The 27,596-nt window shown below is 34.5% G+C and overlaps 1 protein-coding gene across 12 annotated transcripts in view; it reads right to left on the bottom strand.

The window, feature by feature from the left end:
* The window catches only part of Msn (serine/threonine-protein kinase msn), a 30,912-nt gene extending 4,110 nt beyond the window's left edge, over positions 1–26,802 (bottom strand). Inside the window, exons 1-20 of one of the 12 annotated variants that reach the window (XM_072909473.1) lie at positions 25,909–26,802; positions 24,426–24,491; positions 18,866–18,922; positions 17,164–17,208; positions 16,796–17,078; positions 16,195–16,406; positions 15,845–16,073; positions 15,502–15,762; positions 14,959–15,137; positions 14,396–14,416; positions 12,317–12,502; positions 11,925–12,028; positions 10,494–10,585; positions 10,344–10,420; positions 8,534–9,334; positions 4,516–4,656; positions 1,491–1,704; positions 1,190–1,410; positions 788–1,105; positions 14–313 (exon numbers count right to left, since the gene is read on the bottom strand). In XM_072909473.1, coding sequence (XP_072765574.1) covers positions 14–313; positions 788–1,105; positions 1,190–1,410; positions 1,491–1,704; positions 4,516–4,656; positions 8,534–9,334; positions 10,344–10,420; positions 10,494–10,585; positions 11,925–12,028; positions 12,317–12,502; positions 14,396–14,416; positions 14,959–15,137; positions 15,502–15,762; positions 15,845–16,073; positions 16,195–16,406; positions 16,796–17,078; positions 17,164–17,208; positions 18,866–18,922; positions 24,426–24,491; positions 25,909–25,974 — 3,873 coding nt within the window. In that variant the 5' untranslated portion in view covers positions 25,975–26,802. The remainder of the gene's footprint in view (positions 1–13; positions 314–787; positions 1,106–1,189; positions 1,411–1,490; positions 1,705–4,515; positions 4,657–8,533; positions 9,335–10,343; positions 10,421–10,493; positions 10,586–11,924; positions 12,029–12,316; positions 12,503–14,395; positions 14,417–14,958; positions 15,138–15,501; positions 15,763–15,844; positions 16,074–16,194; positions 16,407–16,795; positions 17,079–17,163; positions 17,209–18,865; positions 18,923–24,425; positions 24,492–25,908) is intronic. The other 11 variants (XM_072909475.1, XM_072909478.1, XM_072909479.1 and 8 more) reach the window with 11 other exon arrangements.
* Between the last annotated feature and the right edge of the window lie 794 nt (positions 26,803–27,596).

The raw sequence follows: 27,596 nt of genomic DNA, 5'->3' as shown, positions 1-27,596 counted from the left end.
TCAAAATACGCACCTTATCGTTACGTTCACAGAGGAACTTGAGCCGTTGAGCTTTCTTGTGCATGAAAACCCCGTCGAGGTGACCGCTCTCCACACTTCTGATTTCGATCGCCTTGTTACCCCAACCCATAATTTGCCCCGTGCCAATATATGCGACGCTCGTAGGCATCTCGCCCCATTGAAGAACCATGGTTTTGGATACTCTGCCATAAGTGTTTACGTATACACCTTCGTTATCGTAACAAAGTAGCAGTTGCATGCCGTTACTATTAGGCAACGCTACTATACAATGCGGACAGATGGGACCCTGGGTCTGTGATTAGAAAAAAAAACGATAATATACACTGTCATATGTTTGTAAAGAAAATAAAAGTAGGCAGGTAGATACACGACGATTATTTTGGCTCTGGTTTGAACGATTTATCAATCTGAAAAATCGTTAGAGAAATTTAATAGTACATACAAGTTGAGAAACAACACACACACATATTGATTCTTTTGTGGATAAATCTGAACAATTTACAAACGGATTGATCTTAACAAAGAGTTTGACCATAAAAAAAAATATCGTTTCCTGTTGCAAAACTCGTTCAATGTAAAAATCTGCCGATATATCGTTAGATACTGCAAAGTGTGTGTTTGTTCATGTTAGTATTCTAGTAAAGATAAATCGTACGAGAGAGATTTATCATCGAGAAACCCAATTTATGAAACGAGTAGATCGGCCAATAAATCGTGTCGTGTATACCTACCTATCTTATCCAATTTTGTATCTGATTTCTCTTACGTGTTTCGGTAAATAAATGTCGTAAACTGTAGCGGAATCCAAATCAACTGCGTGAAAGCCGTCGGCGCTACCGTAAATAACCTTTAACCTTGTACCCTCCTCGACCGTAAGGTCAACCAATAGCGGTCTGTGCGCGAGTTCGCCGAAAGATTTGAAAGCCATGAATTTGTGATACGGCTTCGGGGCCCAGGCGTAAATCTCTATGGAATCTTTCAGCGCGATCACGAGAAACTTTATCCTCTCGTATTTCACTATTTTGAAATGCACGGCGCCCTGCAGATCGCCCACGTTAATCCAGCCATTACGTCGCTCGACTTGCTGCGAAAACAAAATCATATTTCGTGAGAAAAATATTCTCGCCAGAGAGGGAATCTGTATACGATGTATATAAATAAAACTTACGTCGCTGTGACCGTCCGTTCGCAGAATCTTACTCTTCAACCAAGACAGATAGTAGACGCGTACTCTGTTCTTTTTACCGCTGATTGTAACGAGAATATTTTGACCTTCGAGCACCTCCATCTGCTGAAAACGTCTCCTGCTGATCAACTGATAGACCTTACCCTGTCCACTTCTGTCCAGTAGCATTAAGCCGTTTTCAGTGCCGATTAATAGATTTACTCCTGTAAAAAAAACAATAAAGGTTAAAAATTGATCATTACAATTGAACAAAATAAAAAAATGTACAAATTACTGCACATACCCCATAACGCGGCGCAGAGAATCTCGCTGTTAAAACGCTTCTTGTATTTACGTATCTCGGGTGTATCCGACGCTAAATCGTGGCTGGTGGGAGTCACGTTAACGTTTACGTGAGATTCTCTTCTCGCTGGACCGGCCCCGAATCCGAAAGTCAGGAAGGACCTCTGTTTCTGTTGAAGCGCAAACGGAGGTGGTGATTTCACCGCTTGTCGATACTGCAACAAAGATGATTCTGCCGTTTAAGAGATCCCGGGCGAAACACGTCAAATGACACAGTAAAAATTCTACTTTGCACACTAAAGGATGCTAAAGTCCCCAAAAATTCATCTTCCACCCAAATATCCGAAAACACACTACTAGCAGAAAGATGTAATAATCGCAGAAAGATTTCAATGATAATTAAATAAAAAGAACATCATGCAAAGGATAAACGAGGAAATCGAGAGAAAACAAATCAATCAAATGTGCGATATCTACATAGCATTCTCCCACAAACAGATATTACCTCGTTTGTAAAATTAAAGCTTCTATACGCAAAGTAACACCGATGAAAGTAAAAAAAGAAAAAAGAAAAAAAAAGTAAAGGGGGATGCATTTGATAAGCAGATTCGAAAAACTAGCAAACTCCGTGTTTAATGGCACACATCCACACAATTATTAGTTTATTAATTATTATTAACGTCGCGTCGTTATTCTCGAATATACACTCAAGACACGAGATTAAACACTCGTAAGGATCGTGAAACACGCGATTCATCTCGCTTGTCACGTTTGTCACACACGTTTCATTCGAATGAGAAATAAAATCCAGAGAAAGGATAGAAGGAAGAGAGAGATGTGAGAACAAAAAGCAACTCGGTGGCCGCGACAGTTGTGTTAGAAATGTCGTTGTTTATACCATGTGACATCAAGAATCAAGAGAATAGAGGATCCCACAAACCAACAACAAAAAGAGGATAAAACGACGACCCAAAAACGCGCGCACAAAAACTGGCATTCATCTCGCGGTGTGCATAATGATTAATGATAAAGATCAATGATCGAGAGCAAAGTATAACACGAGTATATAGCCCTTGTCCCTTCTATCTCCACCCCTCGCAACTCCCGCGCAAACGCGCGAGGAGGGAGAAGAGGGGAGGGGGTTCAACAATGTTGAAATTTGTGTAAATGGATGAATAGAGAGATACTTACATTGTAATTAGTATTGGGATTGGAATGGTCAGTAGAGGGCCCTGCCCTTCGGGTTAGAGCTCCCGCGTGTCCCACAACACACAACATAATCCTGAATTAGTCACGCTGACAACCGTATAATTGATCGCTTATAGGGAGATCGCACGTGAAACAGAGACATGGCGTGTTGGCCTACGATTCTACTGATCAAAGCGTGACCGTAAAAAAAAAAAAAAAAAAAAAAAAAAAAGAAACAAGAACCTTTTTTAATTTCTATGTAACAAGGCCCGATTCATTATACTGGCCCATTCACGTCTCTTCTTGCACGTGGATTGCCAATAAGAGAAATTCGTACAAAATGCTCCGTATAAATCGGGATATATTTATATACCCTCCTCGATACATAATTAGCGTATCGTTTTTTTGTTTTTTTTTTCGCCCTTTCCAAAGAAACTTCCTCCTAAAAACTGTCTAAAATCAGGGTGCAAACGATGAAGAATCACACTTGTGAGAATATCTCATCTCAGGAATCTTTAGAGATGTCAGGGAAATAACTATCGCGTTATGATTCTTACGCGAATTCGGGATGTACGAGCCGTTGAATCACAAAGGCTTTTCTGATATTGAACCTGATAAGAGATTCGAGTAAAAAGATGCGTACGCAGAGATGCGAACCATTTCTGAATCATTACTAGACTAGTGGTAACTTTCACTCTCTCTCTTTCTTTTTTTTTTTTTCAACAAAATTTTCCTTTTACCAGGAGTATGCAGGAAATATGACAGCTCTATAAATCGAATAATTTTCTTTGCTTCTGCTAATGTTGTACGATAATTTTGTTTATGCACATATAAAATAATAATAATAATAATAATAATAATAATATAAAATTAAAAATTGTCGAGATCTATATACCAATTGCTAAAGTTCATAATGAAATAAGAATGCAACTTAAAAGAATCAAGTAACAGTTGATACGTATAGTTAACAAAATGCACTTTGTAGGCTATCACGAACAATTAACAAGACACTGACATAAAGCATAAGCCGCCTCCTGTGTGCGCAAACCCTCGCAAACTTAAATAATATATAATATATATATATATATATATACATATTAAATATATATGTATATATTATATGTATAGAAATATCACGCGATTCAATTAATTTTCACGTATTTCGGAATTCTAAATTATTGAGCATCGAGCAAACTGTTTACTGTCGTTGCCACTAGTCTCTCTGTTGACAAGAAGCCTGACGTAATCTAAATAATAATAATAATCTATATCGAATGACAGGTTTGCGGATAAGAACACAGTACCAACGCGCTACGTACCTATTTTGCGACGTATGCTTAGAATAATCGAGATGTGAGATAAATATACACAGTATATAAAACGTTTCTCTTGAATCCAATCAAAAAGCATTACTTCTCGGACAATTCACGTCGGTAACACGGAAAAAGCATTCTCATTGCTACTGAACGAAATGCTAGTCATCTAATAAGATCTTTTTATCGATCAATTTACGACGTTGTTACGTCACATCGTTCACAAGACTCACAAGTCTCGACGAGAAACATATATAAATTTTTTGTATAATAAAGTGAAAATAAAAATAATATTGTTTCAAAATTTGATGCACGTGCGCGCACTCGTGCGTGAAAAAGGAAAAAAAAAAAAAAAAAAAACAAATCTAGCGTTAAATTATTAATTTTCGATAAAAATTTTCTTTGATATAACACATTATCATTGATCCACGCTCTGTGTGATACATCGAAAGGGATGCACGAGTGCGTGCATAGACCGATATAGAGGACAGAAAACATTGGTACAAGTAGAGAGATGGATCTGACCTCCTCGCTAGTTGACTTGTCCTGTCGTTGACCTGGTGAAGAAGTGAGGAGATCCGGTAGGACCGAGCTGGGCCGCGAGCCTGGGGACGAATCTGATCTCTGGAAATCACCTCCGCTTCTTGAACGATCACCCTCGCGATTCTGCAAATCAACGATTGTCCATTTAATATGAGGCAGCCGAGACAACAGCTAAAAGGAAGAAACGGACATAAAGAGAAAGCTTTTGAGATCGGGATCTGAATTTCTGTATGCGAAACTCTCTTTTATATTCAAATTATTTTTTTATACCATATATAAAACTGATATTACATTTTAAGAAGGTTTACTTTTTTATGGATTCAGATCTCGATACTGCGATACAGATAAAGATATAAGATAAAGAATTACGCTGATTAGAAGGATAGAACAATAAGAGAAATAAGGATTAGGAGGGAAATAATGTCAACCATGTGGAGGATAATGAAATTATGTTTGAAAGCACGGATAATGTCAGCGGAAAGGCAAGCAGAAACAATAAAAGAACAGAGAGAGAGAGAGAGAGAGAGAGAGAGAGAACAAAGACTGCGAAAAACAAAAAGAACAAAAGCTATGAAAAGAAAAACAAAAAGATATAAAATAATATAAATAATGTTAAAAAACTTATATCGACAATGCACATTAAAAAATAACAAATGATTATTAAATCAGATTAATTTCTTCTCTGCGAATTACAACGCAACAAGTTGTACGACTTATATATGTGTTATTGATCAGTATGTGTGTAAATATAAAAAATACGTAAAAGCAAAACGCAGTCATGCGAACTGTCGATTAGCTAATATCGATCATATCTAGATAAAAATCTACGTAGAAATTCAATCTCGTTAAATGACATATTATATTACCAATTCACGTTTTACATTCGTCTTATTACGACGACATATAAAGACATATATATTTACATCAAAGACACCGTAATATAAATTATTCTAAAGCAACTTATTATATAATTTAATTTCAATAGAAAACTGTCAATCACGTCACATATTATTTCAACAAACGGTACAGTCAGAATCGCAATCAAAAATTAAGAATATACCCGCAATTACAAGTAAAAAAATAGACTATAAAAAGAACTATATAATGAATGTAATTTGAATAGCTTATCATTTCTACCATGATATCAAAATTAGACTTATACTAGAGAGAGAAATTAGCTAATAATCACAAAATTGAATGCAATATTACTTTGGAAAATTACAATAATCATTACATTCAATTTTTTTACAATTAACGAGCGTTAAGATAAAGGGTTTCTTAAATTCGAGATGCGTATTCCAAGCCTTTCTCTAACGCACGTTAATCTCGACGAGATGGCGATGAGAGTAAACACAAAATAACATAAAATAATTAAAAATAGGACTAAGTCGCTGTACGCATATCATGCCGAAAGAACACATTTAAGACAAAAAAATAAAGCATGCTTAGCACGTGCTGCAACACGAAGACATGAGATGATTGCTGTACGCGTGCTACCGCGTATCTCGTTTGGGCAACATTCCTTTTATTTGATTTTACTGCAAGCGTCATGCAAGACGGTGCTCGTGATAACAGTCATGGCCTCGTACGACGTTTTACAAAATGATCCATCGTCACTCTATATTGCAATCTCGATTGCTCGATTTCTCTGAGATTATTCTCTCTGCCTTGTTTTCCTCTTCTTCTAATAATCAATCTTTGGTTCACAATACTCTCATTGTCTCTTTCTTTATCTCTTTTTTTTTTTTTTATCAGAACCATGCAGATGGAATATTAAAAATTGCGTTAGTGTCAAACACACAATCAGAAAACACATACACGCTAAATCGATTGTTGATCGTTATTGTTTCTCATTTTTCGATCTCTTTCCTGTCTCTTTTGAACTTTCTTTCTTTTCTCTCAACTTTCTCTCTCATTCTTGAGATTTAATTCGAATAATTAGATTTCTGATTAACACATAAAAGAATAACGGCTCTTGCAATGTTAGTTTTTTTAGTATTTTAGATAGCACTTTTTTAGTAACATAAAAATAGAACATAAAAAAGTCAATATCAAAACTTATTCTATTGTTAATACGATTATTTTTTTTATATCATTCAAGATTCAATAACATATTCATATATTAGTATACAAGTTTTTCTCAAAAAAAAAATCAAAAAGCAAAAATCTAATTAAAATACAGGATTCTCGATTATATAAATAGTTATAAAATTATTAAACCGTTGTTAAAAGACTTTGACTTAAAACGTATGACGTCGTCAGGATTTAGATTTATAAAATGTTAATGCAATCTTTATGAGCGAACATTAATTATCACGATTAAATACATACAATTAATACAATTATACAAGTGACACTAAATTAAACATGAAAGCATATTTAAAGCTCGACGTAAATATAAGAATTGAATCTCTTTCAGCTTGTGCCTCAGAGGCGAGACATATTAACACTATTATGACAATATTTTTCTATGCGAAAAAATACTTTAACTGGAACAGTTTGACTGCTATGAGAAGAATTTTACAATGGTTAATTTTATTTTTTTCAAACCGCACTTTTGATTATTTTCCTCGATTTATTAATACCGATTAGAATATCAAAATAAATCCGCGACGAAATTACGCGAAAAAAATATATTAGAAATTTGTAATTCGGGGAAATGGTCTTCGTGATTCACCATCACGAATTTTGATGCATTCTTTTTTTTTTTTTTTTTTTTTTTTTTTGCCGAATCCCGCGACGTGTCGTTGCGCTGATGGTAACGACGTGTTGTCGAGTATCCCGAAGAAATTCCATGCGGTTAATCCTCTCAGTTCAGTCCCAGATTTCGTCGGCGTAGATGTTTGTCGTTTTTCTGCATAGCATAGTACGCATCACTCAAACAGTAGAGGACGAGACTCATTTGCCGGGAAACAAGGATGTACAGCGATGAATGGAAGACGGAGGAGGTTCTGATTTACGGAGTAGCAATTAATAATTCGACATCTCTCTTCTTTTTTTTTTTTTGTTGATTTGTTTTTCCCTCGTTAATAATCTCACGTTAAAAATCCCACAACCATATTTCGTTTCAAATAAAGCATAGTTAGAAGTTTACATTAGACGAAACATTGTATTATAATTAATGTGAATTAACGCTACTCGGCAAATACAACACATTTGCAAAAAGCCTCCTTATTGATGAAGAGCAGAGGAAAAATTGAAGAAGGTTGTTATATCAGCAGCACCTCTCCCAGCGAGAATCTTCCCCAAGTCCTCAAGTGTAACAGTAGGAACTAGTAGTAATAGTAGTAGTAGAACACTAAGAGTAGTGGTAGTAATAGCGGTAACAATAATCTGGAGTGTTATTAAAGTAGATATAAAAAGGAGTAGTAATACTAGTAGTAATGAAATTAGTAGTAGAAGTGGCACAACGTATGAACGATGATCTAACGTTGCGCTTCAGTGATCTTCCGATATCGCTTTCAAGTGAAAATGATGAAAACTCTAATCGAAATATGTGAAATATGAGACTGTATTAATACTGCTAATATGATACTGATAGCACTAGTAATTAATAATGTGTCGCTACTATTCATTTGACAAATCATGAAACTGAATGGTGATACAGGAAAAAGAAATGCGCCTAAAAGTCGAGCGTAGCTGATTTACTAGCTTTCTATGTGATTGGTTATGCCGTTTGGATGTCGAAAAATCAGTCACGATGGGAGAAAGTATAAAGAATCGAAGTGTCTACGAGAGTAGGCAATTTCGTTAATTAATCAAATATAATTTCAACTGCATAAAAATGGTACAACACAATATCTGATAACCGAGATCTCGATAGACACTTTGAAAATACATCTGGAGAAATGGAGGAGGGAAGATAACAGGCAGAAAATTTCGAGAGGGTGATAAGAAGGGTGTCTTTCAGGCAAGCACACAGGCAGGAGGGGCTCGCGAAGTTATTTCGCGAGATTCGGGGGGGGGGGGGGGGCTCGCAGGACTCGCTTAGGGGACTGACCTGGGTGACAATGGGGCTGTACTCGCTGGCCGTCGTACTGGCCGTGGACTTAATCGTTCCCGCATCGTCGACTACGGCAGAGGCCGTAGCATCCGAGGGTCTACAACTGCGTCTTCTTGCGTTCTCGTCTTTATTACGTCCAAAATCGAATCTTCTCGCCTCGTGCCTATTACCGAAGACGATCTCGCTCTCGGTCTTTTCTCTCCTGGGCCTCTGGGGCCCCTCGCGGTTCAACGAGAAATCCGTTAGGATTGGCTCCCCGGAACTGAGGCCGCCGCCACCGCCACCCTTCTTACCGATAATACCGGCGACGCTCATCTCGCTTCCGCGTCGATTACCGCTAGCGAATATACTAGATCTCTGGGACGAGTCCGACGACTTCTGCAAGTACGCCGAGTGCCTCGCAGATGGGAAAAAGTCTGAGTTTTCGCGGCGGAATGCACGCGTGAAGGCGTTCGACGCGTTGCCCAGTTTCGAGTCGCTCTCTTGCCGTCTGTGAACCGGTTTCAATTGATGTTGCTTTTGGTGATGTTGCTCGTGTTTTCTTCGGGCCAGCTGCTGCTCCTGTCTCTTGAGCGTTCTTTCGCTAGACGAGGAAGAGCGATCCTCATTCGATCCGTTGGACTTGCTCGCTTGTCCGGCCGCTTCTTGCTGATGCTCCTGTTTCATTTTATCCAACTTTTCGTTAAAACCCTGAAAGAAGCGGGTGAAATCCCACTCCTTCAGGAGGAGCTGTTCGTCTATCTCTGAACGTCGGTTGCCGCTAGCCGTTGCACGATCATCTGACATCTGACTAAGTTTCTAGAGTGCGCGTACGATGGCGAAGGTAATGGTACAGGTGACAGAGAAAAAAACCAAAAAAAAAAAATGCGTGCGATAATAACATCGTGAAACGATGACTGTCAGTGGAATGATAGTGAAGTGTAGTAATGACATAATGTAATCGAGAACCAACTATCTTTGCCACGGTAGTGAATGAGCTATGGAAAAATGTATGATAAAAATAAACAGAAAATGGAAAAATGTACAACAAAAGAGTTTTAAGATTAAATATTAGGGATATACATATACGATAAAAAAATCTTTTTAAAATTATACAGAATAATAATAATGACGCGATAGATCCATTGCAGTTTCACTACCAAAACAATATAGTCCGTCTGTAGCAGTGTTCATCGTTCGTATATAAATGTGCATGGTGTATCGTACGACAGCGGCAAAAGTACAGACACAAGGCAGTGCACGGTAGATGCACCGTATAATGCTCGCTTGTAATATACAAAGTCCAGTCCTGACGAGTACGTGGAGCGATACAATGAAGGGAGCGGACAATACCACTGAATTAGTCCCGGTTATCTCTCTCAGTTAACGTACGTACATATTTGCAAAAAAAAAAAAAAAAAAAAAAAAAAAGAAAAAAAGAAAAAAAAGACAGAAATGCATCGCGATCGCTTGTGTTTCCTTTCCTTCCCTTCTCTTCGTCTCTATCCTCAAGTCTTATAGTCTTTTAGTCTCGCCTCAATAAAAATCTTGGAACAAGCAAATCATATCATTTAAATTTTGATGCAATTATGACGTTCACAAACGTCAAATTGCTTATGTGAGAAAGGAAGTACAACCGACTGCTTTGGGCAAACTACTAAAACGTGATTATACACAAGTATTGTACAAGTTACATAACAACGTTATGATGGAAACTTCAACGATATACCGAAACGAAATATATTTGAAAGAAAAATGTATAAAAAAAATATATAAATATTATAGTATTTAACTTGCATCTCACAACGTTGAAAGAAGGAATACTTACTCGTTTCATGACTAGCGTACGATCGCCCGATTCTTCCTCATCAGGGGTTGGCGGGAGCGGACGATTTGGTGCTCCTCCTATAAAGATTAGATAAGACACTGTTGAACTAATCGCGTAGTATCGTTAGTAACGCTTCTGGAAAGTAACTACCTTTCGGCTTATCTTCATGATGAGAGTTCTGGGCATTGTGCGAAGACGACGACGACGAATCGGACGACGGTCTGAAAGGAGAAAATTCAGGACTGCAGCGGTAGAAATAGAGATTGAGGTGGAACGACGTGATGAAGCACACGTAATTGTTGATGTTGCGAGGCGAGGCGAGGCGAGGCGAGGCGACCAGGACGACCATATGACACGAAATGTCGAAGCGTGGGGTAGGCATGATGGAAGATGAAACGAAATGACATTAGTAAGATTAATATGCGGTCGCGCGTTCTATTCTATTTATTATAATAAAAGCGTTAAAGAATTTGCTTTGCGTTATTTTTTATTACTTGTCTCTTACTGAGATTCATTTTATGATGACAATAAAAAAGTATTATAATTGCATTTTTTCTCCTCCCTTTTCAAAATCAAAAATTGAATCGCATTGTTGGAAAAAAATAATTATGAAGAAAAATAAAGTGTTTCGCATATTAATTTCAATGTAATTCCAAATTCTTTCTCGCGGTTTTAATTTCAGAAAAATACTAATAAATCTGCTGAAAAATTGCACATTATTCGTATATTAATTGCAATTAAAATACTTTTCATTGGAGTCATTAAATTAATATGTTAATTACGTATGTGTTTTTAATTAGTTTAATTAGATGACGATAACAAAACTTTGACACAGTGAGCGATATTTAATTTTATAAAATATTTTCACGTAAAGATTCGTGACAATTGTCATGATAACCGCCCCTACAGCACGAAATATTGCTAAAATATTGCATGAATATTTCAATACATTGCGACATATTACAAATATTACATCAATATTGTGCAAATGTTATAAATTTATTATTTTATTGGAAATATGGCAAAATATTACTTTTATACAATATTATAATGGAATCACATATCTTTCGTTAGTTTGTTCGCTTTGTGACGCACTATGCGTTAACTATTCCGTATTCAAGTTTTTTAATAAAAATATCTAAAGCTTACAAAAAAACACAACTAGTAACATTAAATATATTTCTATCAGATTAATTTCTGAAACAATCTTAACACAGGTATTAATTCAGATATTGAACTAATTGTTTAAAAATTGGACAAAAAAGTATTATTCAAATAAGAAATATTCCGCAATACCTTGTAAATATTGTATTACGTTGCAGAAATATATATGAATACCCTTTGATAAATTTAATATAATACTTAAATAAATATTATTGCATTTAAGTTCAAATTTTTTGTATTTTATGTTCCCCATACGTTTTACCCTAAAAATAATTATCGAATTTTGATTTTAAAATTTTTCTGAAATATTTATGTTATGTTGCAACAACTGTGCTGAATTTGCAACGTTCCTGCAATGTAATTGCAACGATCTCTGTGCCTGTAGGGGTTGTTAGTTTATAAAGTCTTTTTACTTACAGCGGCTTGGGCGGATCGCTAGCCAACAATGTACCATCATTTCTCAAGTTGTTTCCTCCAGCATCTTCGAGATCGTCATCACTGTCACTCTCGATCGACAGGGCCTAGAACGAAAAAAAAAATGATGATATTTTTAGAGCGTCACTTTCGTACTCGTGTAACATTGATTTCTCTGCGTCTCTCTTTGTATACTTTTTACCTCAAACTAGACGCAAGATGCGATGTTAATGTGTCTCTCGCGCAATATATATATATATAAAGTAGAAAGAAAAGAAATGGGATAATGTATATAACAACAAGGGGTGGATAAGGGTGGATGCAGACATAGTAAGTGTTTTTGCTGCCGAAATATCAATCGTTGTCACAACACAATCGTGGCTCCAATCGCTTACTTGATCAAGAATACTGGAAGATTGCGGCATCTGTTTGTTGTTCTGATCGTTACCACTCGCAGGTTGCACTGAATTCGACGTAGACGAGGCTGCGGGGCCCTTATGTTGCCTGTTCGGCCTTGGCGGGGCCTCGGGGCCCTGTGACACACCAAGCTCGATGAGTTGAGCAGCCAGTATCTCCATGTCCTACCACCCACACGCATACACGCACAACCCCGTTAGTCACTGTTCCGAGACCTTTGTGAATCTTTTGCTAGAAGCCACCATCGGACAGCCAAACAAGGCAGAAAGGCGAGAAGAATAATGTCGAAGGGAACATAAAGTTGTACACTTAATATAAGCGCGAAAGACTACCGACGATCAAATAAAATTTTAACAGGACAATTCCGAAATAGATGACTATACTTTATAAAAGCGTGTTTTATTCGCCTTTAAAATGAAAAGGCATCTCGATATTAAAACAAAAAAAAAAAAAAAAAAAAAAAAAAAGAGAGAGAGAGAGAGAAAGAGAACGTTATCTCAAACGTGTTTACGAACAGAATGATAAATTTATTTGAGTACTATATCGCGCTGTTGTCAACAAATCTTGTGTGTCAAAAATTGCTAAATTGTTTCTTATAAAATTTTATCATAAGAAAAACATATGTTTAACTCAAGAAAAACGAATCATTATTTATATTACTTTTTTTGTTTGTAAATTAATGAGTATAATACGCTCCTAAAGTATTCTTATTTTAGAATCATCCTGTATATAATGTTAATGTAATGACCAATTCAAACGCAACACGTTTAATAAAACATGTTATATTAGACTAGAATTTCTTAAAGAAATAGATCAAAGCTAAAGTAATGAGTTAATAATTTCAATGTTTAATTTAATGGATTAATTAGCAATATTCAACTTTTATTCAGTACGCATCAATTAGCATTTGCCATTCAAAAAATGAGATATATTTTAAATAATTATAAAACGTAAAACATGAAAATATGATATTTAACGATATCACATTCTTGAAAATTCCAGAAATAATATCTTAAAGAAAAAAATATTTTCCGTATCATATTTGTTCCTTGAAATGAAGTATAAATATTATGTCTGTAAATATTATATCTTTTCATAACTTCAAATCTAGGAGAATTATTCAGATGTTCTCTCTATTTGTGGATATTCAATATATCAATTGTTATACATAATAATGTATTGCTTTCTTGTGCTGTTTTACTTTAATCATAGACAATTAAACATAATGTTATGCTTATGTTTTAACGTTGCAATAACAGAGTCAACGTTGTTATTTCTCGAAACACCAACAAACGTGTTGTGTATGTAAATCTCAACATATACGATATATGTACAATCTGACAAACAAAATCCGATTAAACGATCTATAGTAAAAGCCCAATATGGGACAATGCAAGTGCTCAAGCAAGGGAACATTAAAAAGAATAGACATTTGTTATTATAAAACAGACGAATTTAATAATTAATCAGTGCATCCGAGAGTATTTTATATGTGAATATGTAATATAAATATTGATAAATCTGTAGAATCTGTTTTTTATTTATTGCAGAAATAAACATATTAAGAAGATTAATTAGAATTAATTAAAATTATATTATTCTCAATTATGATATATATTATCTTATACAGAATTATATATTCATTATTTATATATAATTTTAATTAAAAACTGTATTTATATCAAATATGTAATATTTATATAAATATTCATTTCTTAAAGAAAAGATGTTAATGATAAATAGAATTAAAATAAACGTTTTCTTAACAATAAATTTTTAAATTCTGTAGAAACTGGATATTTGATTAGCATTCCTCTTTCCTTAATTAGCATAACTTTTCTTCATTTTATCTCTTTAGAGATAAACTTTATATCTTAGTAAAACGAAAAATTATTATTATTATTTTCATAAATTTATTAATAAAACAATTAAATCAAAGAAAAATAAGTTAATTCTAGCACTGATTGTTATTAAATCTGCAAGCCTCTGCAATAAAGCGAATTGTTAATATACATATACGAGAGAAAGAGAGAGATAAAGTGTGCGTGTTATCTTACCTCTGGTTTCTTCGGTGGCAGCTACGGTAGGTGTGAACATAGAAAAGAAATAAAAACCAAATACATTCCAAATTCAAGTGCCAGGAGCGTTTCTGTGTATTGTGTACGTGTAGTAAAACGCATCAGCGTGTTGTATGCCAATGACATACGCAATAGGCGAAGTAGAACGCGTGCATTGGATACGATAAAAATATATAATATATTACAAGTATATAGAAAAAGGGACATATAAAGTGTGAGCTATATGCGTTTAAAGAGAAAATATATATGTATATGTATATGTATATATATATATATATATATATATATATATATACTTGTATCGAAAGAGAGAGAGAGAGAGAGAGAGAGATAAATATAAATTTAAGGCAAAACTGCAAAGAAAAGGTAACGACAGCATATGCCTTTCTACAGATCTGATCATCTATATATTTTGTCTATTAATATAATATATAATTAATATAATTCCTTATTTGCAAAGTGTAGTGGAAAGAAGGAAATTGGTTTGGATAATTAAGAAAGATCGGAGAATAAAGACTACTAATCTATTCACAAAAACTTACCATAGGTTTAAAAACACTGTTCCTTTGAGGTGCGGGCTGTCCTCCGGATCCTCCGCTACCTCCTCCTCCAACAGGTGTTTGATGATTAGAAGGCGGTGTAGATACTTTGTGCGGTTGCCGAGGATCATCTCTAGGTGTCGGAGGTAACGGACGGGACGGAGGTTGGGGATCTGGTACCACTATTCATAATTATGTTCATATTAATAACGCAAAATCGACGCAAAATAGAGAAAGCCAATAGTATGTTATTAGGAGCAATTAAAGATTAATAAATTGTTTAATTTTATATTTATTATTTAATTTAATAATTTTATTTTTTTTTTAATTATAGGCAGATTAGACAAATAATTGACAATTGCCTAGTATAATAAAAAGTAAGCAAAAATATCGTACAAATTGTTTAATCGAGATAAATTGTTTTTAATTGTATAATTATAATTAAAATTAAAATTAATTATAATTATATAATTAAAATTTTTCCTGAATAACACACTATCGACTTATGTGCTATGCGTAAATTCTTTTATAACACATTAAATGTACCTATAAGTCTGTGCGGTATAGCAGGTCTCGCGGGCGGTCCAGGTTCCGGTACCTCTCTCTGAGATCTGTTTCCTGGTTTTTCTTTAGCGGCTGGTGCTTGAGGAGGTATATCCTGCGTTAAAGTTCTACCTTCTTGAATTTGTTGGAAATTACGGCGCAAAGTGTCACCTCCAGGTGCTTGAACTATGGACGATGGTTCGCCCGCTAATGCTGGTTCGTCTTCCTCGTTTTCACTACCGCTATATCGATAGTCGTCTCTTTCTGTAACGAGCAATGGATACATGACGCGCGCTGCACTCTAAACAAGTTTCAAAAATATATCTTTTGTTATTAATCTTCGCACCTTTCTCCTGTTTACGCTTTTTACAGCGATCAATATGATCTTTAAGCTGTATTCTGACTTGTCTTTCTGTAGGTTGGTCCCGTATAAATGGATGTTTGAGGAGCTGTTCCGTATAAGGTCTTTGATGGTAATCTTTAACTAGCACCGTTTCGATGAATCCATGAAACTTTTTGGCCCATTTCTTCGACTTGAGTCGCGGTGGTGGATTACGAGGAATCAGAAATAAGGCCTGTTTAACAATATATACAATATCATATAGCGACATATAATTTTAAATACGAGAATATCTTTTGTATGTGATGTAAAAATAGTCTTACAATTAGTCGTCAAAATTATTGGAAAAGACTCACTCTCATAGGATGCAGGTCGCAAAGCGGAGGTTGTGATTCAGCCATTTCTAAAGCAGTAATTCCAAGTGACCAAAGATCGCTTCTATTGTCGTAAGTGGCATCTGGATTTTCGTCACAAGCAATAACTTCTGGTGCCATCCAGTAAGGCGTACCAATAAATGTATTTCTTCTACCTATCGTTCTGTCCAATTGTGCGCTAACGCCGAAATCAACTAAAAATATGAAAGCATAATTAGTACATAAAATAAAATGTGTCATATAATATGATAATATTAAGTTTATGCAAAAGTTTCTTTTTTTTTTAATTTTCTCTTAAAAATAAAATAATCAATTTGATCTTGTAAAAGGTATAGTTTTGTCTTTTTTAAATTAAAAAATGGCAAAACATATTTTATAATTTATATATAAAATAATTATATAATAAAATATTATTATATAAATTATAAAATAAAATAATTTTATGTATATTAAAATATAAAAATAAAAATATATTTTATAATAAATATATTAAACTATGTAATATTTCGTTTTCAAATTTATATAAATACAATGTGAATCTCTTTTGCACCAACTTAATAATTTATATTCAAATTGGCTTTACCAAGTTTGACTTCCGCGTTGTCAGTTAACAAAACATTTTGCCCCTTAATGTCCCTGTGGATGACTTTATTGCTATGAAGATAACTAAGTCCTCTCAGTATTTCTCGCGAGATATAGGCTATCCACTCTTCCTTCAAGCTCTGACCCTTTGTTGACTTGACAAGATCCGTCACGGAGCCAGCTCCGCAATATTCCATAACCAGCCATAATTGATCGTCTTTGCCGGGTGATGACTTCTTTACGAAGGCACCGTAATACGTAGCTATATTTCTATGATTCGAATACTGTAATGTAAAAAAAAAAAAATTCGTTTGTATTAATTTATTCTAGCAATCATCCACAGCGTCTTACGATATTATACACACTTACCCGTTTGAGTACATTTATTTCTAATTTTATTTCCTCCTCTTCATCCTACAACAATAAATAACTTGTTAAAAGATTATACAAGATATTAGATGATTATTAAAAAAATTTGCATCTCTAATTCGTTCTACTTGTTATGTCTGTCAAATTATTTAAAAACTATAAATTCTAGCTATTTATAATTATGAGAATTAGACAAGAATAAAATTTATGAGACTACAATCATTGAAAGACAAATAGATTAGACATACTACGAGATAAAATCAGAATGTGAAAATTTCTTTCAGTTATCTAGAAAAGCAATCTGACGTTCTCGTTAAGTAGGTAAGTAGAGTCGAGGTTTTACTCGCGCGTTACGTGAGAGAAAAGAAAAGAGGGCACTTGCAAAAAGAGACATATAAAAGAGAAGTGAAAGATAATCATATCACTGAATTCCGATTCAACATCCGTCAATTTATGTAAAAAAAAAAAAAAGAACGGTTATCAACGCAATACGGTAGTAGTAATATTATAAAATCTTTTTGCCGTAGATATAAATAGAAGTATATAATAAGAAAAAGAGAGAACACTCATCTCCTTCCTGTTTACCAGGAATATTCCATTACATAAATATCGCCATGAGGTGATTCCTATCGCAATTGTAAAATGACTTCTTCATAACTTAAATGTAACGATGATAAGACAAAAAAATCATTCTATTGTGTATTAAATAATTTATTCGAGTGTTAAACGATTGTAAACATTCGATTCAATATTTAATTGCTGATTTTATTCAATGTTTTGTTTAAAATTCAAAAATATTTATATCGACAGTTTCAAAATATTAATCATTTCACTTGTAAACAAATTATTTGATCTTTCTCGTAAAATCGAACCAAACTTTTGCAATATTATTGAAAAATATTATTAATTGTAAGACACATCTCTCTACCTGATTACTCAGATTGCATAATATATTTATAAAGTATTTATAATAATTATTTAAACATTTTATAATATAAATATTTTTAAAATTTTAAATTGAATAGATCATAAATATCCTAGCAAATATTTATCAAATAATTACTATACATATTTATTTTTTACTTACGATAAAGATTATATAAAATATTTCATCTATATGTTTAAAAAATATATATATATATAAAATGTTTATATAATATTTCAGAAAAATATATTTTCATAAATATTTATACATATTTATTATAATATTGTATGCTGTCTGGGTATATATAACTAAGTTTAAATCCTTGAAAATGTTTGATAAATCAAATCTCAATCACTCGCAGGTTCATAGAAATGGTCTTTGTTTTCTATCGTTAGTAATGATACGCAGTAATGATTCTCTAGAATCGTTTCGTATATCGTGTGGCCTTTTATGCGTTCTCTGCACGCTGATAAAAACTTATCTATCTGCGGTTGAGAAAACGCGCCGGCATTACGCCTATTTTACAGAATTGAATGGAATCATTCCCGACAGCTGTAAATCTCGCGTAACAAAATCATATATATATATATATATATATATCCACTACGGAATGACTGCGTCATATTTTACTCTTACGTGAAACTCTTCTATTTCCGAGAAACCGATCTCGCGACCGCGATTCTAACTCTCTTCAATGGCAAAGTAAAGCCAAGTGCCGTAACATTTGTGAACCCCGCCAAGTGAGAAAGTAATTAAGCCGTGCAACCGAATACTTGCCTCCGTGACGTCCATGACCTTGATAGCCGCCAGCTGACCGGTCTTGGTGTGCCGACCCTGCGAAGCAGAAAAGCGCCTTGTCATTATCTGTCAAACGCATAAGTATCCCGAGGCATCTAGTTTCTCTTGGAAAAATTAACCGCCAGCTAAATGCTCTTTTTATAATTCCCTATTACTTATTCGTGCAAATTAAGTTATTCTCTCGTCGTTTAACCTATCGATAAAACCTACGATGGTTAGAATTATTAAGTGGATTATTAAAGAAAAAAAAAAAAAAAAGAATGACGCACACGCTGCAATTGGCGCGAAACAAAACGCATCCCCCGCATCGTTATAAGCATCTCATTTTCTCTCTTTCTGTTCTCCAGAGCAGAGAGAAAGAGAGAGATGGAGCGAGTAGGGTGGCGTGCATGGCGAAAAAAAGCGTCACCGCACTCTTTATGTGTGTTCGGCTTTTTTCAACTACAAAGCTACACGCATACAAATGCAAAGGCTATCCTTTCGGAGAGAATCGGCCATAGTCTCGCACGCTCCTCGACGAAAAACTTCACTCTTACGCTGCCTCTGAATCTCCACCTACGTGCAAATGTCACTTGACTCGTATGAAAGAGTTTTCGATTCTAGGCAAGAAGCCGAGGAGATACGCGTTGCAGCGGAAAAAGTTTTCTTTCAACTTAATTATTATTATTTTTAAAAAAGTTTTTCTTTATTTTGATTGATTCCATTTTTTGAATAATAATACGTGACAAGTTGCAATATTAAAATTAATAGTGCTGTCATTATTTAGACAGAAGAGCTTGTTTTTTTTTAAAATATAAATGACAGATGGTTGGATAGTACTGTATAAGAAAGATAAATAATAGCGAGATATATAAAAATATAATCTATGATCTTGAATACATTCTGTCGCACAACGTTCCGTTTATCGATACATTGTAAATAAATGTAACATTTAAAAAAATGTCATTCTATCTCAATCCTATATATTCCTTTATGTGTTTCGGTGAAAGGAAATGAGATCATTTTTCAATTATCTTTTTGTCAGGACGAATAAGAACTGCAACTTACGAAAAAAATTGTCTGAATTGAAGTGGCACGAATATCTTGCGGAAGTGACGTTTGAATTATAAAAAAATGTTCGATCAAATCATACATATGTATGGCGAAAAAGACGATTATTTAATTAAACTAATTATTAAATTACTTAATTCATTAACAATATGTATCATCCTTTTTTTCTACGTGTGATTTTATATTTATAAAATAAATAAAATATTTATATAATGTATATGCATTTATGTATTTAATATTTATAATATAAAATATATCTGTATAAATATATATATATATATATATATATATATATATATATATATATATATATATAAAATTGTGCCAACAATTAACTAGTTTATACAAAAATAATATTGAACATATTTCTAAAGGATAATTTTAATTTAATCACAGAACAAGTACACAGATCAAAATACAGCATATATGTATATATTAATATCAAATTATTGAAGCAGTATCTAACAGAGAATGAAGACACTCATGTTGAAGTTTTTCAAATATGACAAAGAGTAATTTTTGACAACACAGAAAGAGAGTAAAATGTAAATGCTACAAATACTTCACAAATGTGACTATTCTCAGAACTAGCTACATATTTTATTTTTGCATGACATTTGAAATATAATTTTGTCTTTTTGTCAAAAATTACTCTTTGTCATATTTGAAAAACTTCAACATGAGTGTCTTCATTCTCTGTTAGATACTGCTTCAATAATTTGATATTAATATATACATACATGCTGTATTTTGATCTGTGTACTTGTTCTGTGATTAAATTAAAATTATCCTTTAGAAATATGTTCAATATTATTTTTGTATAAACTAGTTAATTGTTGGCACAATTATAAAATTTATATGTGTGATTTAATTATGTATAATCGATATTCGATTGTACATAATTAAATTTACCGTAAATTATGCAAATATTTTTCAAGTAAGGATTAAAATTTTTTAAATTTCATGACATATGTATATGTGCGTAAAATAACGTAATTCTAATTGTAAGAGATTCTAAGATTTTTCAGAACATATGAAATAAATTTATACAATTAATCACGCATATAAATTTTATAAGTGTGCCAACAATTATAATAAATATTCTTGCATTTGGGATAAATTTCCTTGCATTCCAACATTTATAGTATTTTACTTTTATATCCTCTCTTTACGTAAATAAATTTTTATATTTTACATCAAAGAATTTTTTCAACTTCTTGTTAATAATTAAACAAGTTATCTCTCTTTTATTATATTTAATAAAAGAATTAACGAGAAGTGAAAGTGCATTAAAAAATCTCTCTCTCTCTCTCTCTCTCTCTCTCTCTCTCTCTCTCTCGCTCTCAATATCAGCAAAAACAGTACTGTACTAAATCGATTTGTTCAGCCGACAAAAAAAAAGTCAGTCAAAGCGTATGATTCAACTAGATTTTATCTGAAACTTTGATAACGGAAAGAAAAGGTAAGATTAAACGTTGAATCAAAACTTGTTCTTAAATTCATCGAATCTTATCTATTCATCGACTCATAAATCTTGGGATAGCATGATTCGCGTAAGATAGTGCGCGCACGCGCGCGCATTTGTCGTCGCGCTCAAGTTTTCACGCACACGCGTGCGTGTTCGGCTCATTTTGTGCCGTCATCGGCAACGGGTCATCGTCCTCGTCCTCCGCTTCCCTCTCGTTCTCTCTATCTCCGCATAGCCCGAAAGTAAAGCGTTTAAAGAGCACAAGTGCTACAAGGTGGAGGAGACATGCGAATAGGGAACGCATCTCGCGGCCGAAGGTGCGTGTGCGTTTATAAAATTCCTATGCGAATCTTTCTCCAGGGTTTTTTTTTTTTTTTTTTTTTTTTTTTTTTTTTCGGAAGGAGAAGTCGTCTAGACGAAGGTATGAATTTCCTCTACTGATTCATCATAGTGAGCCGAATGACACACGATAAATATATAGTCGCATCATCAGGGTGAATTAATTAATTAATTGTGCCAGAACAACTTTTATTTTGTAACGCATTGCATGTGAGAAAATTCATTTTACTAATAACTTTAATAATATTTTATTTCCCCAAAGATTGCGTTATTAATTATGTGAATATATGCATTTATAAATATTTATAAATAATTCCGTACCACAAAGGATGATTATTGTGTTTGTATGTGATTTGTGTAGCAATCAATTCATGTACCTATAATTTTTTCTTTCTCGTTACAATGACTGTCAACTCTATTCAAAATAAAAGCTCATTCTTTCCTAGACACGTTAATAATGCAAATTATATATGATTCTTGCGTCCTTCCGGTCGCTGGGATTCTCGACCTATCTCTCTTTCTCTCTTCTACGATTATTTTTCAGATTGGGATATTCACCCAAGGACGACCTCGTCAAGGAGAATTTTTTCAAAGTGAATCACCGCTCTCCTTCGTTCTCTGTTACAGGTGAGGAAGAAGTCCCCCCTCCCACCCTCCCTCCCTCCCTTCTCTTTCCCACACAAAATCTCGATCTCTCCTCTTTATATATTCCAGCAGAAAAAGGAAATATATTTTCAGTGGTATATTTATAATTTTTATAAATATGCTGTTTTTATTATAACTTTCTAAATTGTTTAAATTATTTTGTACGGTACGTATGCTCGAATGAAATAAGAGATTTAGAAGTGGCATGTTTATCACAAGGAAATGAGACAATAATATCAGCCATCAAAATATTTCTGCAAGATATAAAACTGGAATGACAAGAACTTGTCGTGAAAGACAGCTTGTATATAAGAAACGGAGAAAGGCAATTTTTATTTCTTGCAGGCATTTCTGTCATGTGATTCACAGCAGGCACTTGCTTTTCTGAGCTTACTAATTCAATCGCCGGGTCAGTCTCTTTCTCGAGATACGAAGGCGACGTCGCTATCTTCTTTTTTTCACGCAGCAACAAAAAAACGTTTATCGTATCTTTTTAAAGAGTCGTTACGTTTATGCGGACGTACTAAACCAACACGATATATAATATATCTATCGCAACGCAATGCCACGTTATGTATCACCTTAAACATGAAAGTTTCCCACGCGCGTAATGTGGTACGCAAGTATAGATTTCTACAGGACGGATACGAGGCTCGCGATAACGTACCTAAAACGGAAAACATAGACGTGTAGCATAAATATAGTGTAGGTCCTGACAGATAAGAGTAATATAGATTACTCAAACACGAAGTATGATAAATATATGAGAATTATACATGCGATCCTTAGATTTAATATACACGGAATAAAAAAATATTCCTATTTTGACAATATCTTTTGTTTCAAAATAGAAAACTTGAAGTTGAATCAAGACATTTATTATAGTTTAACCAAGAAAAATATAGATTTTCTTGAATAATAGAGAGGAAAAAATGTTGGGTAGAAAATGACATGTTTAAATTCGAAGATTATAATTTTCAAAATAACTATTATATATTCTTGAGATGACAATTACATTAAAAAAATAATATTGAATCAACATCATCGTAGTTGAAATTTATTTTAATTATTCAACAACGTTAATCAAATCAATACGTGTTAATTTGATTAATAAAGTTATTGAATTAATAAAATAAATTTCAACTACGATAATGCGTTGTTAATTTAACTTTTTTTTTTCAATGTATAGCATTGAAATAAGACTATTGTAATATTGTAATATTGTTGAAATTTAAGATTTTTTAATTCTTCGAAGATTATAAATTGTTACGTTATATATGAAACAATAAATGCGTTTATATGAATATATACAAGTTTTGATTTGACACTTACTTTTTTCTGTGTATAAGAAAACGATCTAGAATATATTATAAAATATATATTTTGAACAAAAATACTGAAATTTTTTTAGTCATTCTCATTGTCAGTTATCTAAACATTTTTCCGTATCAATACTGTGTCCTAAAAAAAGGTGTCGGAATCCCTAATAATCTTGTTTATTTGATATTTGTATTTCATTTTCTCTGATAAACTCTCAAGAACGTTTAAAAAGAAAATAATTTTTCCTAAAAAGTTGTAGCACCGTCCGATATCGGCAACGAATGTTTGTCATTTATCGAATCATTACGAGTTTAAATAAAATATATTTATTTATCAAAGAAAAGATCAAAGTGAAAGAATTAAAGACTGTTATCCGAGAAATAATATTTAAAATATACGCACGAAAATTGTTAGATCCATTGTCTCTTTTTCGTACATTTTATTTTCTTCTTTCTCTCTCATCATTTCAATGCCTACTCCTTAATTTAAAATATCACAGAAAAGGTCATCACGCCACCGAAATCAATAATTAGCGAACCAGATAGAGACATAGATGGCAAAATCGGCGAATAATCAAACGTTGGCACAGTTATGATAATATGAGATAGATAATATATAATATTCAATTATATATTGCCGACTAAATGTTACATAATCTATCTAATATATTACGCATTTGAGTAGCGTGACGAGACGAATAATTTTGAGGGTACTCACTTTATAAACTTGGCCATACGTTCCATTGCCGACCACTTCTATTAATTCGAAGATTCCAGCAGGCTCCTAAAACATAAATAATTAATTAATATTTGAAACTAATTGTTTTTATCATGAAATACAATATCGAGTTTAATGAACCGTCCTATTATTTTTATTACACGTGGCGTTTAAAAATTATGACTTTAATATAAATCTCTCTTTCTTTTTAGAAGAATAAAATAAATAAAAATTAAGTATAGAATTGAAAAAAGAAAGATATTTTTTTATTAAAGAGTGAAAAATCTTGTAACGTATTTGAAATTTTCGTTTGAATAATAATCTTATGACTGATATTATGTCTAGAGGATTCCAATCTAATGCGTGATCGATAATAAAAAGATAACATTTCTATAAGTTTCGAATACATTTTATCGATGCAATCATGCTGCTTATCTTGTAACGAATCAATATATCATGATAATTTAACCTATTTTTGAATCAAATAAGAATAGACACTTTGTGTTAGAAATATTTTCATCATATGTACAGAATTTAATACAATATACATTTATTTCGGCAACAAATTCGAGATCCGAATGCAAAGTACGATTGTCAGCCATTTTAAAAGCAGACTTTGGCTGTAACATTAGATCATAATAGATGTAGAGAGAAATACAAAGCGGAGTAACTCGACAAAAGTATATAAATATATTCGATGTTTATATATAAATCACAATTAATACGTTTTCAATCAATAAGATCAACCATTCGTTTTTTTTATCTTCGGCTCGAGCTGCAATTTTTTATCAAACTAAACACACTGTTTGTTTTACGCTTTTAATAAAATTGTACGCTTGTAATAATCAATATCGAGCTCGAAACGACGAAATGGATCGATTCTCTGCTTTATATTTATCTAAAACGAAGAAACACAGAATTAATCTACGCCATAACATGTCGTTTCGCGAGATGATATCTCTGTCGAATCGTCAACGAATGTTTTGCTAAAGGTAAATCTTGCTATTTCATATAAACGGATATATCATGGCATCGGGATAAATTAGAAGGCGAAATTTCTTATACGAGAATTTCATACAAAAAAAAAGAAAAAAAAACTGACCGATATCAATTTGCAGAGACTATCGAAACTGATGCAATTGCAGTGCATCAACACCAACTGTCAACGATTACATCTACGAGTGCATCTGATTACATTAATGACGCGAAGGAGAAAAAGAATCTGGAAGAGACTGGAAGCCTCTCATTTTCCGCTCATCGTCATCGTCGGTCGCTTCTCTGTCGCGAGGTTAATCACCACGCATATAATAAGACGCGCGTGACACCAGGCGGGTCCAGAGGAGACGAGGAAGGGGGCGGGGGAAGGGGCAAGGGAGTCAGATGGGTTCAGGTGGACCGGGGGTCGCCGGGACAACGCGAAGCACGCGACTCCTCGCCTCCCGCGAAACGTCGTGTCGCGATATTGAATGATATTTTTACGAACCTTCAGAGCGTTCAGGTCAATGTCGTCGAGCGAGCAGTTGACGCTCGGTGCCAAATTATGCGCCATCTTGATATACGCCACTCGCGCTCCCTCACGTTATCTCTCTCGCTTGTCCGCTGCTCGTCGGAGCTCACGGATACTCCAGACACCGACGAGCGAATATCGCTCTATCTCTCTCTCTTTCTCTCCCTCCCTCTCTTCTCTTCTCTCTTTCTCTCCTCTCTCTCTCTCTCTCTCTCTCTCTCGCGCGCGCGCGCGCGCTATCTCTTTCTACGGCTCGCGAGCCGTAACAAAAATACAAGGGCGAGGAAAGAGAACTGTTGAATTTCACTTGGCTGCTCTTAAACTTCACTCGGGTGCACCAACTCCACTCGTAGAAGCACTTACAGCTAAGGATATACCCGATATACACTTGACAAACTACGATCAGGGAGGAGACACACGCGGAATGGTGACGGCACGGCACATGGCGCGCGCGAACACACCTTAGAAGTGTCCGGAGTCCGGAGTCGACCCGAGGATGCGAGATACAGAACAAACCGGAGCCGGATCGTCAAACCGTACAGCGTCGCGCCTCCATCGCGCGTTCCGTTTCCTCTTTTTTTTTTTTTTTTTTTTTCTTTTCCCCCCCGAGCACGAAGGGTGCGCCAAAGTGCGATATAATTCGCGGTTCGCGGTCTCTCCTTCTTTCTCGCGCCGGAGAAGAGAGACACGACGGAGAAGATGAACCCGAGACGCGGAGGGCGCCTAGCACGACTGGTGGAGGATCGCCACTATATCGTCATAACGGATGCGGGAGAGAATCGGAGATCGGAGCCGAGACGAACCGAGTCGAACCGAGCCGAGCCCACACGCAACGTCCCTTACGTCCGTCGACCGTCGACGACTGCTGCACCGCTTCTTGTCTTGTGCACTGTCGCGGATCGCGCACGCCTCTCCTCCCCCCCCGCCCCGCTCCCCACTTTACCATCAAGCTTGCGCACCGGGAGCCGGGAGTGCGCCGCTCGCTATCTCCGTCTATCCGCCTTTGTTGTTCGTGCGATTGCACACCGCTGACGTCACTCATTGGGCTAGGCTAAACCAATATGGCAGCCAAATCACACACCCAAGAATCCGCGTTGCTCTGAAGCTACGTGCGCGCGCGTGTGTGTGTGTGTGTGTGTGTGTGTGTGTGTGTGTGTGTGTGTGTGTGTGTGTGTGTGTGTGTGTGTGTGTGCGCGAGCCTGTACAATATGTATATACTTGTCATAAATACTAGTCGGTAAATTTGACAAGTAACGCGTATCGTCGCGACATCTATTAGTCATTAATTATTCAATCTTTGAAGCCTTGTGTCCAACATAATGATAGAACTCGAAATGCGTAACCAATAAAATTGCCGCTTTTCTGTGAAAGCTGATTGGTTACACATTCTTGAAACTAGAACCCGGAATTTTCAAATCATGAACACAAGGCTTAAGAGTCGACAGAAGAAAATTCATTCAAATAAAAAGCGAGACTTATCCAGGCAGCACAAAATGTTTACAAAATATTTATAATAATTATTTATGATCATAAATATTTGCCATAAATGGCTTAGCAAATATTTGAGAAACATTTACAAAATAATTACTATAAATATTTTTTACTTATAAATATTTAATCAATGCTATCGACTTTTTCACCAATTACAGGACACCCTATATACT

This window comes from Anoplolepis gracilipes, chromosome 17 (assembly GCF_047496725.1).
Source record: "Anoplolepis gracilipes chromosome 17, ASM4749672v1, whole genome shotgun sequence".
NCBI lineage: Eukaryota > Metazoa > Arthropoda > Insecta > Hymenoptera > Formicidae > Anoplolepis > Anoplolepis gracilipes.
This window is presented reverse-complemented; position numbering and strand designations above follow the sequence as displayed.